Genomic DNA, 17940 nt, shown 5'->3' on the forward strand with positions numbered 1-17940 from the left:
TGAGCAGCAAATTTTCATGATCAGATTTCCATGAGGTACTCTTAATGGTCTCTTTTACTATATGCAGTTTAAGCACCTCCGGCTGATTTCAATTATACTTAAATTGATGCCAGTTGGTGTGACATATTTGGGGTTATCATCACTTCTCCTCAAATACAGATGCATAAATAAGTTATTTCATAAATAATCAAATAAATAGCCTGGTGTCCTTGAAAATATTTCACCCTCCTATTTTCATGATCATTGCAGCCGAAGGATCCACTGGACTGCCGTGGCGCAGATTAATGATGATGTCTAATAGTGGTTATAGAATGTAAATGGTGATGTCTTGGTGGCTGCGGGGAATGTTAAAAACCCATTTGAGCATTCATGTGATTTTTTTTTAAAGCCCTGTTGATGGGTGGTAGTGTCAGTTTATGTTGGTTGATGAGGGTTTGTGTGTGGGCATGTGACTATGCATTTGTGCTAGCTTATTCAAGTGTTTGCATAGAGTGTAATAGCATCTTTTCCAAGCTCTTGTGTTTTCCAATTAACATTTACTGCTGTATACTTTGCTGATTTGTTTTTTTTCTGTCTGTGAGACACATTTTGATGTTATACAGCCTGCATTACCAGGTAATTGGGAGTAAAAAAGGCTATACATGCCTTTAGTACACATTGCAATTCAATAAGATTCTTGTTATAGTTCCACTTTACTGATTGAGTGCCTCCACAGGAGTGTCCAAGATACCTGCAGATCTTAAAAACACAACAAACTCTTTTGTTAGCGAGAGAAAACAAATCTGTCAGCCTGGAACTCTTACTGTGGCCGCAGCCTATTTAATCAACCTTGGCTGTCGTTGAATGCTGTTAAGCGTTGAATGCATTGACTGCTGATAGTGGTCTGGTTTGTGTCATTACAGCCTCCCGGCGTTTCTGCGATTCCCAAACAGTGGCACTAATTTATGCTGTCTCATTTCACTGCTTTCAGATTCACTGTACAGAGAAATCGTCCGATTGCAAATTGAAATTCACTGAACTGGATTTCAGTAGTGATGTCTGTTATCTAAGCTCTCTGGATGTGTGACGTCCATTACACCTGCCAACTTAAAATCGACCCTCATTAAATTTTGTTTTGCTCCCCTTTCATACAAAGATTGGGACCATTTGTCACTTCTGTCATTTTGATTGTATCTCTGCATTAGGCTGAAACAACGCCTGTCCCAAATTGCATTTTTGCAAAGGCCCAGATCGTGTGTGACTGTGAGAAAGTGCTCTCTCATGGGAACTACAGCAAGCTGCCTTTTTCCAAACCACACACAGTAATAAGATCATGACATATAGAAATGTCAGTATAGCACACTGAATAATCTTCAAGCAACAATAATGCAAATGTATAATGAGTAACAGAGCAATGTTTCTAAATAAAGATATTCCATAGGACACAGTTTAATAGAAAAAGCCTGCCTACTTCCCACTTTCTGAAGATATATTATTAAGTGATGACCTCTCTGTGTGTCCTCTGACCCTCTGTCGCTTAACCAAGTCCACACATTCATAAAAGGCCTGTAGCTAAATTAATTTGTAGCCCCTATTTTCCAATCGGGGACACAGAGGAAGGAATATGAAGGGGACAGAATGGATGAGTAGATGGGATGATTGATGACGGGGAGTCAAGGAGGTGTATATGCATTTGAGTGGGAGGAAAAGGATTACTGAGCCAGTGTATGGGTGCACCTCGATTTGCGTGCGTGTTGGTGTTATGATAGCCCTTGTCCCCAACAGCTCAGGTAAACAGCGTCATTAGCAAGCACTTCCTGGAGTGTAACCACAGGGAGGACTCACATCCTGGAAATAGGTATTCCTGTCCCGGGTGACCCAGAAATAGCATGTAGCTACAACACCCAGCTATTGAGAGATATGCCCTCGTCAACAACTACATTTAAACTGCACAGCTGTGTGGATGTGTGGTGTGTGTGTTAGCTTAGCCAGCGGGAGTCCCAAACTAGACACCATACATACCCATACAAGTCACACCTGCCAGTTCCAATTGATCCTCTTTTAACTATCTTCTCTTAAACTGACACATGGAAAGGAGAGAAGAATAGAACCACCGTATGTTCAAACTTTTCACCAGTAAATTTAACTCTCAGACAGTAATGAAGTGTGACTGAAAAAAGAAAGACATTTACCCTCAATCTTTCCAACGCATTTTTATAAGAATCTGTCAGTTCACTTCTGTTCCTTCTTTCTCCTTTACCAGAAACTTCCTCCTCTATAATGGTGTATATGGACACAACGACCACAACAACAAGAACCACCACTCGACCAACCACTGTTACCATAACAACCACAGCAGCTAGGACTACCACTACCAAGACGCCTGCCACAACAACTGCAATGGCCCAGTGGCCACGGACCACATCCACAGTTGTGGCTCCTGTCCAGACGCCGGTGGAGGGTTTGGTCCCAGAAGACGATTACAACGACGTCGACAATGACAGGGCACCGCCTTCCTCCAAGCTTCCCAACATCAGGGTGGAGTACTGTAATCCCCTGGTGATGATGGACATCTCCTGGCCCAAGACCAAGCAGAGCATGGTAGCCAAGATGCCCTGTCCACCTGGAACCATAGGTAATGTAGATTTTTGTAATGTCAGATTTTTAAAGGGAAATTCTGGTTGCATAACAACTTGTCTTATTTTTGTAGTTTGAGTAGATTTGGGAACATAGACATTGGTAAAAAGAAGTTTGATGAAGCAAGGAACATGAGCAGTGAGAGGATCATCGAGTTTTAAACAAACCCTTATTTGGAAACATTTATTTGGAAGATAAAATGAGGGCCATCCATTCATCTATAAATTAATTTTTGGCAACTAATGTAGGTCCAAGGCATGGTGGCAGCAGGCTTAGTAAGGTAGCCCTGACATTCTTCTCTCAAGCCACACCTTGCACCTGTACTTGGGGCATCTCAAGGCATTTTCACGCTAGATAGAATATAAAGCTCTCCAGTGTGCTCTGGATCTATCCTTTGGATTATCTAAGGGTGTGCCTGGTTGTCCTACGAAAGAAACTCGTTTTCGCCCTCTAAATCCAGGTTCTCATTCTTTTGGTCACTCCCCAAAGCTAATGACCATTAGTGAGGATTGGAACATAGATCCACTGGTAAATTGAGAGTTTCGCCTTCACAATCAGTTCCTTATTCAACACAACAGTACAACGACCACATCCCTGCTAAAACTGCACCCATCCATATGTCCGTCTCTTGTGAACAATGCCCTCAGAAACTCAGCGACCTAAAGGCTAACCATTAAATTTTTACCCAAGCTGTCCATTGTAAACATCCATGACAGTTTATTCTCAAACTTCCTGATTGAACTTGAACTTTAGATAATCTGGCTAAACTGATGGCTTGTTTGAAACCTGTCTGATCATCTGACTGCAGATGTTCCTTTCCCCACTGCACTTTGGTAATTGTTGTTAAAGGTGTCAATGGTTTTGTCGTTGACATTGTAGCGCCAGATCTCAACTATTAATTTGGCCAAAGCTACGAAAATAAGTTAGTAGTAGTAGCGATTTTTTAATTGATAACATTTTTATGTAGACGAATATTAGAAGAAAAACATCCACAGAGCTTTTAGAAAGGTGTGGAATAAAAGTATCACTTTTCCTAAAAAAAACAACAACTTATGATTGTGAATAAATCATTTTAAAAAATTTGACAGGTCCAAAATGAATGTTTTGTTTCTATCTATGTGAGATGTCTCCTTCTAACAAGGCTTGTGAGCCAATAGTATAACAACCTTTGGTATCACGTGGTATAGTTGCCAGTTAGTGTGAAAAAATGGACACTGACGTTAGCACATATTAGCTGTCTTAGCTTAATCGTCTGAACAACAATAACCCATAAAATTATAGTTCTGCATATTTAAACAAATAGAAACCACTGACAGTCATAGTCCTTAAAACCTCAACTAATGTGTTGTCACTGGTTAGATTGTCAAAATTAAAAATATAACAGCCTCAATCCCTGAGGAGCTACGTTAGCATTAGTGACGGTTGTGTCCAGTTACCTAATGTTATAGTTTTTCTTCGTTATAACGTTATAACGAAGATGCGTATCAGAGGGGATTTAGAAGTGGGCCAGGGTCTGACATAACCGATGGCCCCCGGGCCAGTACAAGTTTATGCAGGGCAAGATGATTGATTGGTCCACTTATGAAAAGTCAGTCCTCTTTAAGAACGGAGTAGACATGGGATCCCAATATATTACCAATGTGTCATGTCGAAGGTAAATTAAAGTTCAGAACTACTGTAAATCTGCTCATTATAGTGTTTAGACCCAAAACGTGACTGTTTTTGAGGGTGTTATCTCATATAGCAGTCTAACGTTAGCCCTATTAGAGACACTTTGATGAGGTACTTGTGGCTAGCTAGCCATGTAGCCAGCTGCATTGAGCTCAACAGCTATGGTACTCATGTTAATATAAAAATCTGAAAATAGTGACATGATCATACAGTCGTCCTTTCTCCCTGTAGCTATTGTTGCTGTGTGGCAACATAGGGCCCCTATAATTATTAAATGATGAGAAAAAAAGCCATATCCTAAGATTACCGAAGATAACGTTACATGAAACACCACCGCACAAAGTAACCTAAATCTATAGCTAATTTATAGCTATATTTTGCAAAATGAATTCATTACTCTATCATGAAAGATTCATCACTTGACCTGACTGAGTCTGAGTCTCACTCCACTCGACCATGAAATATGTAGGTTGTGCAACGAACTGGCAACAACTAGAATGGAATGGAAGGGGGAAGGGGAGTGCGTCATTTAGTGGCTGGATCTTATCAATGTTATCAATAGCACCTTTATTAAAGCAGTATATTCCCTTAAACTTGTCACTGGAGATCTCACTACATACCTACAATTATATACTTCATTCATTTGTCCACTACTATTTTTGTTTATGTTTCATTTGTGGGTTGGTCTACTACTTTACAGTACATGGGACGCCCATAGAGTATAACAATGTATGACTTTACACATCATTCCAAATAGTCACATGCAGTTAACCTGATTAATCTTCCAAAACATTCCTCTGTTGAAAAATGACTCTGCTAGCGAAATATATATGTTGTGTCTTTATTCCTTCACTATGTGAGGACGTCAATACTCTCGTTAGGAGACACGGTCTACTGTGAGGCTCTTCGCCTTGATGTTGGTCGCTGGTGTGTGTTTTGTTTATGTTTACACTCCCCCTGCAGCATTCGTTCTCTCGCTTCCTGTCCTCCCTCCTCACTCTTTATTCCTGACTCACTGTTGCAAGCCTAAAGATAGCTTAGCATTGCATCTGTATGGAAACTAGTAACTAGTACACCACACACCCATATTTAATTCCTGTCTCTCAGGACACCATTGGTGTAATTAATTAGTGGCCAAACAAATTTGTGTTAGGTATTTTGAAAGGGCTGTTGAGCTTTGTTTATCAGGCATCAGACCATTTGTTTCTGCATATGTTGTTCCAGCTCTGTCTTTGTATCAATACTAAGAGAATGAAGTCAAGTGTCCATTAAGATAAAATCGATGTTGCTGCTTTAGATATAAAAGCTTTACCTCAGAAAGTAAAAATATCTGAGTGCTAATCTAGCAGCAGTTCATATTGTAATGAGACCTGGCCACTGAGCATAGACTTTTTTAAGTAAAGGCTCTGCTGTTATAAGGTTGAAGATCATCCTGCATTTTTTAATATTAGGAGATGAATAGCGATGGAGGAATAAAAGCTTAAATTTTACCGAGGTAAGATAACCTAGAAACTTTGATGAACCTTGGGTTTCTGCTGTCAGACAGTATTGATGCATAAATAAATCATTTCAGTGGTGGTAATACATTATTACAACCCCAAAAGAAAAGGTAATGCAAATGAGCTATGTTAAAATTATTGCAAAATGTGCCTTTGTTTTGAATTTTCTGAAACCTCCCAATATTATTTTATAGAGCAAGTCACCCTAGATTGGGGAGTGACATCATACCCTCAAATCTGGCTCGAAGCCTAAAAAACACAAATTTAATTTCTTCAATCAGCACACAGACTCAGACACACACACACACACACACATACATACAGGTTTCATTAATGGGCAACACCAGCACCCGTCGAGACCTCACTAACAGCAGTCATATGGCAAGATAAGACGAACACATACCCCACCTCCCCTCGGCACACTCTTCAAAGCCATTGCTCTTCAGACGACACTGCCAAGCAGAACACGACTGTATGAGCTTCCTCTGTCACTCTTTGAAAGTTCCTCGAGCTCCCCTTCCATCTACCTCACTTCGCTCGCTGTCATTCTGTCTCCCCCTACATCCCTCTCTTACTCCCCTCTTTCATGCTCCTTCTGCTGCCTCTCAATATAGGAAATGCAGAGTCCCTTATCTTATAAACCCATCAAACATAAGACTGTCCAAGGTGGACTGGGGAAGGAAATTATATGTCAATCAAAATTTATATCTGTTAATGCTGGCCGTCTCGCCCTCCAACACACTCTTCCTCTAAGTACAAGCAAGGGCAATTTAATGTCAGCATGCAGCCTTGCTGATGTCAGCTCTGAAAATATAGACACAAGTTATTTGAGGTACGTGGAAGAACAAGTCAAAGACACTCTTTGTTTTTGAATACATTGCATCCATTGGATTCATTGCACAATAACAGATGCCCACAAAAACCGTTCATTTATACTGAAAATTGTATTTAAATGTATTTAATTTATAATTACGATTAATAAGGTTAATGGTAGGTAGAGGGTCAGACTGTTTAATTTTACTCAATATCAAGGGGTATATTTCTACTAAAGCCCAGATGGAACACTGTAACATATTCACTCCCCAAACTACATCTCTGTCAGCAGAGACAGTTTTCTCAAACCAGCTTAATTGACCTTTCGTGATGAATTCAGCTATGGCAGACTTAATTGGCACCTATTTTGGTGCATTTTCTTTCTCATGCAGAAAGTGAACTGCCACACACATGCAGACACTGTCTGACTTTTAATGATTAAATATAGACGCTGTCTGGGCAAGCTCGGCTGGCCTCAACTGAAGCAACTTCATTTTAGTCACTTTAAGATAAAACCATCCAATTACATTTTCCTACATCCATTAATTTAATCACTTAAGAATTGTGTTTTTTGGGATGTTGCAGTTTTATTTGGACAAGTTTTGCAAATAAGAAAAGTTCTTGACATACAGAAGAATTGGGCATTTGTTGACAAGACTGAAGGCATTGTGTAGTCCATCACTCTATAATGGGGAATAAGGAGTAAGAAGAATGAGAACATGTAGGTAAGCTTGATTGTCTCCCAAGATATCTTTCAGAAACACACACATACACACTTTGACAAAACATTTGTCACTGTAGCTGTTCTTCCTTTCCTGACATGGATGTGTCTCTTGATCTAATACATTTCATGGCATTGGTCTCACTAAGCCACTGTCTTTCTTCTCTCTCTAGGTGTGGCCTTATACATGTGCGTGGGTCCAGAGGGATTCTGGGACCCCCAGGGACCCGACTTTAGCAACTGTACCTCCCCCTGGGTCAACCTCATCAGCCAGAAGGTACCAAGCTGCACGACATAATAAGCGGAAAATGTGCTACTTAAAGTAACGCCACAGTTAGTTTGTTGTTTGTTTTTGTACTTTTTCTGATCAGGAATTATCACACATTTTTCTTTAGAATGCAACCATAGAAAAAAAGCATAAAGTGGCCTGAAGGATTTGGCACTGACTTTATATGTAATTTTGAAGTGTAAATTTGTTAGGGGGTTTTTGACAGTACTGTGCCTTTCTAAGTTACATTTGTCACAGCTCACAATGCAAATCAAGGGTATACAGTATATATCGCTTTTACTCAGAGGGCTTTAGTTTTTGTGTTTTCTCTTTTGTTCTTTGTCTCTTCTTAACTGGTCAATTAATATAATGGATTAGTCAGAAGGTTTACTCAATAGAAAGGTTATGCTTGTGTGTGTGTGTGTGTGTGTGTGTTTGGCATGGGTGGTTGGATGGGGGCGGAGTGAAAACCAATACCACAGTGCCATAGTCTAATGGACTGCTGTGAGTAACAGCAGTTAGTTGCATTCCATATTTCTCAAGCACTAACGATTTGCATCTCCTCCTCTACGGGCAAGTTATTATGCAAAGCCCCATATAAAGCTTCCTATGTTTAAATCTGTAACAGAATCAAATCAAAAGAGGAAAAGGTTACTGCAAGTGAGGATCAGGGTTCCAGGTTATGAATTGCAGGCAATGTTGAAAATGTTCTCCCTTAAACTCATAGGAGCCTGAGGCGTGCATGTTATAACACTCGTGATCTACTCAACAGCAGAAAGCTCGGCCCATTAAACAAACGGCAGTTTGCAGATATGGATGGAGAATGGCTGTTGGGGAACAAAATAGAAGGGAGCGAAATTATCAGGTGCAGTTCTGTGCAGTGCCATTTGAGCGGTGCAGTAAAGCTTCACTACAGGCTGCTGTCTGGAGAAATTAACTAAAGCAAAGTTATTTCTGAACTTGCTATAGAGGCTGTTTTTGTTGTTGTTGTTGCATGGATTCAACAGTAACAGTGTGACTCTGATGTAGAATATTGCCTTTTAAAAAACTACAGAAAGATGTGACAATCAAGTAATGCATGTGTTTTTAACAAGTGTTATTAATTTTTTATTTTATTTTTTTAAGCAAATCACACTTCAGCAGTGTGCCTGTCGCTGTGGAGACAGGAAGACTTTAATGAAGATCAACGTGTCAGAGATATGGAATGCCCATCTGGCACTTCGTTATTTTGTATCTAGAGTCATTGTCCTGTATGTGGCACTGCTCATTACCAGATGGTTCGATAGACAAAATGGGAAAGGAAGATGTAGAGAATAAGAAGAGAAAGAAATGACATGAGATAAGCAGAAAGAGAGAAGCGTTTTTTTTTACCCAGCATCCTCAGCTCCCCTCATTAAGAGACAAGAGCAAGAAGGGAAAAGAGGAAAACATCTTCCAAAGACACCTTCCCCTGCATACACCTTTGTGAAGACCAATTTAAGCTGCATAATTGGCTTCACTAATAAACTCACAGGCGATGATAGCGGGTGATGCTAGAGTAAATCAGGATGGGCTTGTTTTAGTGGGTGTCCCTGCGGTTTTGAGGCTCTTCTTACTCCACCTAGTCTATTAGTTAAAACTTTGAAGGTAACTGACCTTTGAACTACAACATCAGACCAGAAGGGTGTTCTGCATTAAGTCAAGTTGACTGCACATTTAACTTATCTACTGTTCATAAAAACTGAGACCCACTGTATGCAACATGTAAAAAAGTTTTGGTGCAGTCTAATCAGTTGTGATGTACACTGTAAGTTGAAAACCAGAATAAAGAACTGTGCAAAGTACAAAGTACAAGTTTGTGAGCAAACCGTTCAGGGTTTTTGGTGAGTCTCATTAGCCAATAAACAGATGCCTCCATAGCTCAATTCAAACAATTGACCATTCACTATGCTCCACTCCCCTTAGTTACTGTTCTACAGCTTTTTTTCTGTTCTCTCAGCTGTACGTATGCAGATTATAATGATGATTTACCACTAAAAATTCTAAGTAATTTTTTAAACAATAGGTCCTTTTAATTTCAGACACATATATAGAAAAACAGGTGTCGCATTTTTAGCTGGCAGCTGCTGATTTTGTCGGCTGAAATTATAAATGTTGCCGGCAGATTTTCTCCGCTATAGCTAGCAAGCTAATTAAGCTGACTGTTAGCTGAAAATGCTGTCTCCAGCTGACTTTTACATTTTTCCAGCTGACTCATTTTATAATGAGAACAATGTAAATGGTCTTACCTTGATGTCTACATACATCATGCTAACAGACTAAGGCTAACAGGATCCGGGCAAACAGTCAGCACCCTCACCTGTTTATGATCCTTGTGGAAGACACCCTTCTTGACTTCGTATCTCACATACTTGTTCAGATTTTCAAACAGTACATGTTCACATTTAACATTACAAGAGAAAAAGCTTTTAGAATTTGGACTAATGGATGTGACTGGCAAACATAGCATTATCTCAGTTAAACTCTGATAGCATCCAGAGTCAACTTCACCACAGTGGCCTTGGAAGATATGTTGATATGATTGATATGTTTCTTATTTCCACAAAAATCACATATGCTTTGGAACATCAGAAACAGTGCTCCCCATTAGTTTCATAAAGGTGTAAAGCTATCTAGGGAAATTCCCTCAATAGTTGATTTCATTTTTGCTTCCCCAGTGTACACTCAGTTGAGTACCGTCTCGCCACATTAATTGTGTGTAAGCAGTTGGGGAAAATGTATAGGCTAAACAGCATTCTTTTTAAGGAGCTACACATTTGTATATTGCAATTTTTCATGTTTTCCCGTGTTTTCCAGTGTGTAGGTTGTGGATAATAAGTTCATGTCACAGTAAAAAAATAAGGATATGAGGCTTGTTTGGATTTTTGTTCTGCTGTAGAGAAATAAATCTTAGCCAGTTCAGATATTTAAATGTTTTAGTCACAATTTGAATGGAGTTTTTCTAAGTGAATTTGCTCCTATTTTGTGTTTTTGTCCTTTTTTACAGCTAAAAGCTGGAGAGACAGCTGCAGTCATTGCCAGGGAGTTGGCGGAACAAACTAAGCGTAATCTTCAGGCAGGTGACATCACCTACACAGTGAAGGCCATGGTTCAGCTGGTGGATCTCCTCGACGTGCAGCTGAGGAACCTCACGCCAGGCGGCAAAGATAGCGCAGCACGGAGCCTCAACAAGGTAGTGAAAGAAACTGTTTTATAAGAATATCCTGACTATCTAACAGGCTGAATAAACATGACCTGCAGGAATGGTTACCTATTGCCCTGCTTGTCCACACAATTTTACTCAATAGTGCCAATTTGTAGGTCAACATTTTCATTCTGACTCTGAATTTCCAAAATGGAGGCCTACCTATCAGAAGACTTCAATCGAGTCAAAGCTGAATAGTAGGAATTCTTTTAATGATCTGCTATTTGGCCTTGTGCTGTCAGATAAAATAATATCCACCATTTTCCTGTGGGTCCAGTGCATACTAAAACACACCTTCAATTTCAGTGGATAGCTCAGGCGCATCTCTTACTTTAGTATCATGTATTATGCTATCAATTTTACTTTGATGTAGTTTAAAAGATGTTATCCACGTGTCATGCTTGTCAAAAGCACTACATTTGCACCACTTGATTTTACTAATGGGACAGGGTAAGATTTCAGTAGGCTGGATCTTAGCTGTGGGAGTTTTTCATTTTTTGCTGAACCTGAAGCTAATACATTTATTCCCCAATTCACAGCAGAGCACAGTAAGGGGCACTCAGGCAAAGCGAGCTAAAATAATACTTTCTGTCTGCTGAGCAGCCAACAGAAAAGCAAACATCAGTGAAATTCAAAATGTCAGTCGTTAATTTGCTGGAGCGGCTTCACTTGTAAAGGAACACGAACACCTGTTCTCGGATAGCTTTTTCGGGACGTTTTTTATTTCATTGCCGCAACAGACACAGATGTCCCCATTGAGATTTTAGTGCCAGTTTTCTCCAATGGAGAGGGGAGGCAGTAAAGATGGCCAAAAGGCCTCAGAAGGCAACGTGATGAGTAAATTCACATTGAGTAGTATCTAGAGTTTATAATACCTCCTTGAAAAAGAAAGGTTTCTCATAAAACACAACATTCAAGGTAGGGGCTGCTGCTGTGGTCGAGATTTGGTCGAGGTTGGGTTGAGGGAAATGAAAAAAGCTTTTTAAAAGAGGTCAGGGACTTACCTATGACTTATAATTCTCTGTCCTCTGATATACACTCCATTCTGGCAGTATGGTGCATGTATAGAGAAAAATCTCCTACAGCTTTCTTTTGTGTTAGACTTCCTTTGCTAATGAGAGCTCTCCCCAAGGAAACACCGGAGCCCACAGAACTCTTCCTCTCTGCTCTGACAGTGGCTGATGTTTACCTCCCAAGTTCAATCATTTTGACACAATCTGCAAAGAGCTAAGCGAATTAAAGATATATTTTTTTTGATAGCGAAGCACAATGCCGTCTGCCAGCAGACAATGAAAGGATTGAGTTGGCAAACGGTGAGATAAAGTGTCGTTTTCATGATCAAAGGGTAGTTGGCTAACAGTACTGACGGGACCGTTTCCAGAAGAGTGGGCTGTGATGTAGAGCAAGAGGCTCCTTTATGGGGAGATGGTACTCTTTGGAGCTAATCTGCATGGGATTTAGCATGGTACTAGAACCTAGATGTTAAGCCACACAGTAGCTACCCTGTTGGCTACCCTGCTTGTATCAGAACTCAATTAAAATTATTCACTCTCCATGCAGCGCTAACAGCATTTCTTTGAGCCTGGGCTTCCTGTAATTTTGCAGCTATGCTAAATTGTTGTTAGCACTAGCTCTTCTTCAATGGTGGCAGAGGTTCAAAGGATAAATAACTCTCCTGAGTTCTCATGAGAATTTCTCAAGTAAAGAATAAAAATTAAACAAAATGATAACCTTAAAATCACATTTAAGAGTGTCATAGGGGTATTCCCACATGTCTTGGATGTCTCATTTTAGTGCTAATTAACACAAGAGTCTCTACTGTTTTTCCAAAGTAATGTATAATTAATGTATATACTGGTTTTCACACAATTTATGTAAAGTGAGCGTTGCAAGAATAAGATTGGGGGGAGGTTTCCTCACTGCTCTCAAATCTGTAAGCAGAAATGTGTTTCAAGTGGGACTGTTTGAGTTGTTGACCCTTTGCATTTTCTCTCGGTTGCAGCTACAGAAAAGAGAGCGCTCTTGCCGGTTTTATGTGCAGGTATTTGGAGCAAATTTTCATACCTACTCTGCATTCCCTCATTATGGCAACTTTGCTGTCATTTTCATTTTTACCACATCATTTGAAGTTTGACCTTTTGAAGTGGAAAGAGCTAGCAAAGAATTGAAACACAAAACCACAGTATCAAAGTCAGTTTATGTGTATACCATGTACTGTATTCCTGGTAATGTTGATGTTAAATCAAAGGGTCAAATTTCAGTAGTATCATATCATTTACATTATATCCAAGTAAATACCATCAGTGCCTCATACCTAAATGTTTGAAACATATGTCATAATTTTCCCCTGCATGCATATGTCGTGATATTCTCCTCCAATATGTTCGGCCTGAGCATGACGCTGAGAATGTCTATATTTTCAAATGCCATATATCCATTGTAGATTTCCCAGGCGTCTCAATCATTTTTTAAAAAGCCCCAAAACTATCAGCACTGCTTTCCAGTGAAATAACCCACATAAGTGGATAGCATCAGTCAAAAATAAAGCTCTCAGGCATGTAACACACTCCTACATTTCTCAGCAAATGCTTAAGAGCCAAAAGAAGTGACCTCATTATACCAGCAAGTCAACTTCTAACTACTAAGTCAGCCAAAGTCATGGCATGTTATGATTCTCCCTGATGCATAATGCATATGTATACCAATTTGGGAGGGGGGGGTCTCTATAGCTTCACTCAGCTATTTCTTGGGCTACTGAGTGACTTTGTTAACTCTGGGGTGAAATTTTAACTGTCACCAGAATAATTTCTACCTTGACAAGAGAACTATGGAAGAATTTGACATCCCTGTCTGCCATATAGATAGCTCCAATAAAGCTGCACATTAGAGCCTAATGTTGTTTTATATGTGTGCTCTGGAGCACTCATGTTAAGCAACATGTATTTTGCCTAAATTCCTCTGTAGCATATCAGAAGACACTTAGCTCTCTTTATAGAAAGTCATGAGATTGTATGTGGAATGTATGTTTGTATACGGTTGAACGTGCTCACATGTGCAGATGGGTTTGTGGGTGTGAGATGCTTAAAAAAAAGTTTGAAAGAAAAGGCTGGTGGTATGCTATATTTTTTGTATTGTCAACAAATCAGAATCAGAAATACTTTATTGATGCCATATAAAGACCAACAATCAACCAAAACCAGCAATTGTCTGCGCAGCCAAAGCCTGAAATAGCTCATTCTTTTGTGCCACAGACCTCCATTGTTGACCAGAAGAATGAAAAACATGTCGTGAAACCACACCGTTGCATTGGCTGACATGTTACCTCATTACAACGAACATGGGCACTGTAGTTTCTTTTGAGTCATGCACCATCCTTGTTCTGTAAATACTCACCGGCGCACCAAGTATGTATTAATCCGCAGCTGAAAATAGTCCCCAACGAATGCACTATTTACTCCTGTTTCAGTTATTTTTTAATTTTACGAAAAACTAAAAATCCTACCATGTGTCTGCACAAAATTTCATGGCAATCCAGTAGTTGTTAAGATGTTTCAATCTGGACCAAGTGGTGGACTGACACGCCGATATTGCCATTTCTAGAGCCACGCCACTAGCATGGCTAAAATGGGGTCAAAAACAAAAGAAGAATGATGTACAAATCTATACTGTTTTCCTATTTAGATGCATCTGCATGACTTTGTGCCTGAATCTGAGTTCATGTTTCCGCAGTGCAGTAAATACTTTGAGGATGTATTGTACACTACCATACATGACTGTACACACTGCTCAACTGTGCACCTCCTCTGTTCCGTTCCCTCGCTGGGTTGACAAATTCAAACAACAGTGAAGAGCTTTCACTTGACGAACCGGAATAATGGAGAAACATCTGTGGCCTTAGGTAAGCACAGGCATTGACTGCACGTGCTGCCAGCCTTTGAGGGACTTTCATTGATTAGGGAAATTTGGCAATGTTTTCTCCAACAGGGCCCTGGTGGTTGACATAAGTGGGATTAGCAGAGGAATACAAAACAAATGAGAGGTACACCTGCCTGTGCTGTCCCTCTGCTCAGAGCCCACACACGGTGCTGAAAACAGACTTCGACAGTAGGGAAAAGGCAGATTGTGTGAGTGCAGGTGTGGTTGTGGTGAAGGACATAATCCAAAATAAAGTACAGGCTTGAGGTTGATGTGTAAACGAGATGAGCAGTGCTTCTCATCTTGACTGAGGGTTTTTATCTTGTTTAAGTGGTAAACTGGAAGATGACACTTGAAATCACCTTGTACTGAGGTCTTCATCTCGTTTGGATCAGCAGGGAATCTCAATAAAAAGAGCTTCAGTTGCTGTTAGTTCAACCTGTATCAATCTCTCTGCCTCTGCTGATCCTGTGCAGATGAAACAATCATTAATTATGTCTACTTCTGAAACTGTCTTGGTTGTTCATAAACAGTGATCTCGGCCACGTCATAGCTACTTTAATCCCACCGAACAGGATTTGGCCTTGATAAAGCTATAAAGCGTATAATGATCAACTCCCTATGTTCTGCATTTCCCCTGCAGGAATGTTTCTCTGTTGTGCCCTTTGATTTAGAACAAACATGATAGAAATAGCGGCCGGCCTCCTGTGCCTTTTGGTCATATTAATGGCAGCTTGTTTATAGGCAGTGACATTATGGTCGTACAATTACTGTGATTATGTCCATCCATGTTGTACCAAAGCTAAAGTCAAACACTCTAGCTTCGAATGGCTTCTTCCTCTGGCATTTACAGTATTTTGTTTTAAAGCAAGTTGAAGATGTGGGATTTACAGTAAATCATGCCATGAAAACCGCTATTTCAACACATAAAAGATCAAAATAATATCTTGTGAACCTGCAGGATACAGGGATGATACTGAGCTCTAACCCCTCATTAAAATGACACCTTTGCATGCTAAGATGACTAGGGGGAGCGTCACAACGCAGGATGACCTCAGAGCAGGAGAAACGGAAGGAGGCTCCTTGTTCGGGAATGTTGTTTTCGGGAAGGCAATGTTAAGTTTCGTCAATGAAACTCTGCACTTCCTGCACATTTGTCAAATTAAAAGCGCACACATGAGCCAGGTGCAGACCAGTGTGAGCTTCGGTGCAAGTTCATCAAAATTAAAATATGTCATAAACTCCATTCCGAAATAAAACGATGTTTCAAATTATAAGCCTACCAGAAACTAGAGAGATTATGCCCTTTGGCACTGGAAGGCTTTTAATGCGAAACATCTGTGCAGGAAATATTAAGTTTCATAGTGAGTGAACGGAAAAAGAAGTAAATGGTAGTGACTGGAAATAATAAGAAAAGAGAAAAGAGAAACTCAGAGCAGCCAAGTGTTGAGTAAAACACTAGTCTGTGGTACTGATGGACTTGTGGAATAAACACTGAACTTTGATGAAGTTTTGCTTCAACAGCAAACAGCATTAACAGCAAATAACAAAGCAGCAGGAGGGCTTCTTTCTAAAATACAATAAAATATACTAACGAAACAGGGAAACTTAGAAATAAAGGCATGTGTCTAATATAAGTCTATGTCAAATGAAAGTCTACCTCTCTCTGTTGTAAATAAAGGGCCGCTATTTGGGAATTGTGCAATAGTAAAAAAGCACAAAGGTAATCCCTCAGTAACTCTCATACACCCGCTTACTACAGAGGAAATGTTTCATGAAATATTAAACAAGAAGGTTGCAGAGATTCTCAAAGAAGACAGATGATTTGGCTAGCAGGTAAAATTAAACACAGTGAATGAAATACAGAAATGATGCAACAGCATCACCTGTGCCAAGAGACATCTAGTCAGATAGAAGAGGACAGAGAGAACAAGACATCCCACCTTGTTTGTGTGCGCCCCCATTTTGTGATCAGCCTTCAACATCAGTGAGAGAAAACAAGTGAGAGGAACCAACTGGCGAACAGGAAGGGAGGAGTGAGGAGAAATGAGGGGATAAGAGCAGAGTGCACCCAGAAAGCAGACCAGCAAGCAAGCCAGAAAGGGAAGAGAGAGAGATCAGCCTCAGCCAGAATCAATTTCCCGGCCCCAGAGTTCATTCCATCAATCAGCACACAGATAGAAGCACATACACTACGGGTTGGCTTGGACTCCTGCCAAGCGCAAGCTAATGTCCACCTCTCCCTTCCTTCCTTCTGCATTGGTATAAATGGCCCATGCACTGCTGCTTTTCACACCCAGTCATCATCCTTGTTCCAAGTGGAACATTCCAGCAGTTAATTATTAGCATTTCCTCACGTATTAGGAACTAGAATATAGTTTTTTACAACTGGCTTATTCTTTCAGCGCAGGAAAATAAAGTAGCTTAAAAAAACGGTTGGGAGTTTGCAGCAGCAGAGCGAGCTGCTACATTTGACAGATGGTGTGGCAGTGTGCTAATAGCAGCAAAATAGCAGCAAGCCACCATCACATCTCTACGATTCAACTCATGAAATTTTGTAGAATGACATGCCCAGCGTTTTCAAAATGCAGTTATCCTGCTCTGTGCATGAAAGAGGAAAGAAACAAGATTCCCCATATGGGGACAGATTACATGGAGGAAACACAAATACAAACCAGCAGGGTTCTGGCATTGAAATAGCATCATGGCAAGAAAAGGCATGGAGGTCTGGTTGGTGTTAATATATTAGCCATCTAAATAAATTATTAAACTTTAAAAGATGTCATTTTTAGCTAAAGTTATTATTTAACCATTTCCAACCCCCCATCCATGACCTTAACCCACCAGTTATCCATGAACTTATCTTTACCATCTTAGCTTAAATGAATTGTTTGATTAATTGGTTGCCTGGCAACCTCATAATGACGTCATGACTCCAAGAAGTCACTGCGTCTGGCCAATAAACCGTTGTTTGTACGGATTAAACAAACAGGTACTGGTAGACATATTTTGTTAACTTTGCACAGAGCCGGGCTAGTTGTTTCCCTGTGTTTCCAGTCTTTAAGCTAAGCAAAGTTAACCAGCTGCTGGCTGTAGCTTCATGTTTACCATATAGACATGAGAGTGGTATCAATCTTTTCATCTGTCTCTCAGCAAGAAAGTGAATGTGAGTGTATTTCCCGTATTACATAAAAGGTCTTTTTGAATGTGTATG

At 40.1% G+C, this 17940-nt stretch overlaps 1 protein-coding gene across 12 annotated transcripts in view; it reads left to right on the forward strand.

Moving 5' to 3' along the window:
• Positions 1–17940, forward strand: part of LOC122870064 (adhesion G protein-coupled receptor L3-like) — a 214476-nt gene that overhangs the window by 143076 nt on the left and 53460 nt on the right. For 10 of the 12 annotated variants that reach the window (XM_044183768.1, XM_044183778.1, XM_044183779.1 and 7 more), the window contains 4 exons: positions 2243–2614; positions 7494–7597; positions 10614–10799; positions 12814–12852. In XM_044183768.1, the coding sequence (XP_044039703.1) occupies positions 2243–2614; positions 7494–7597; positions 10614–10799; positions 12814–12852 (701 nt within the window). The remainder of the gene's footprint in view (positions 1–2242; positions 2615–7493; positions 7598–10613; positions 10800–12813; positions 12853–17940) is intronic. The other 2 variants (XM_044183774.1, XM_044183777.1) reach the window with 1 other exon arrangement.

This window comes from Siniperca chuatsi, linkage group LG22 (assembly GCF_020085105.1).
Source record: "Siniperca chuatsi isolate FFG_IHB_CAS linkage group LG22, ASM2008510v1, whole genome shotgun sequence".
NCBI classification, from domain to species: Eukaryota; Metazoa; Chordata; class Actinopteri; order Centrarchiformes; family Sinipercidae; genus Siniperca; species Siniperca chuatsi.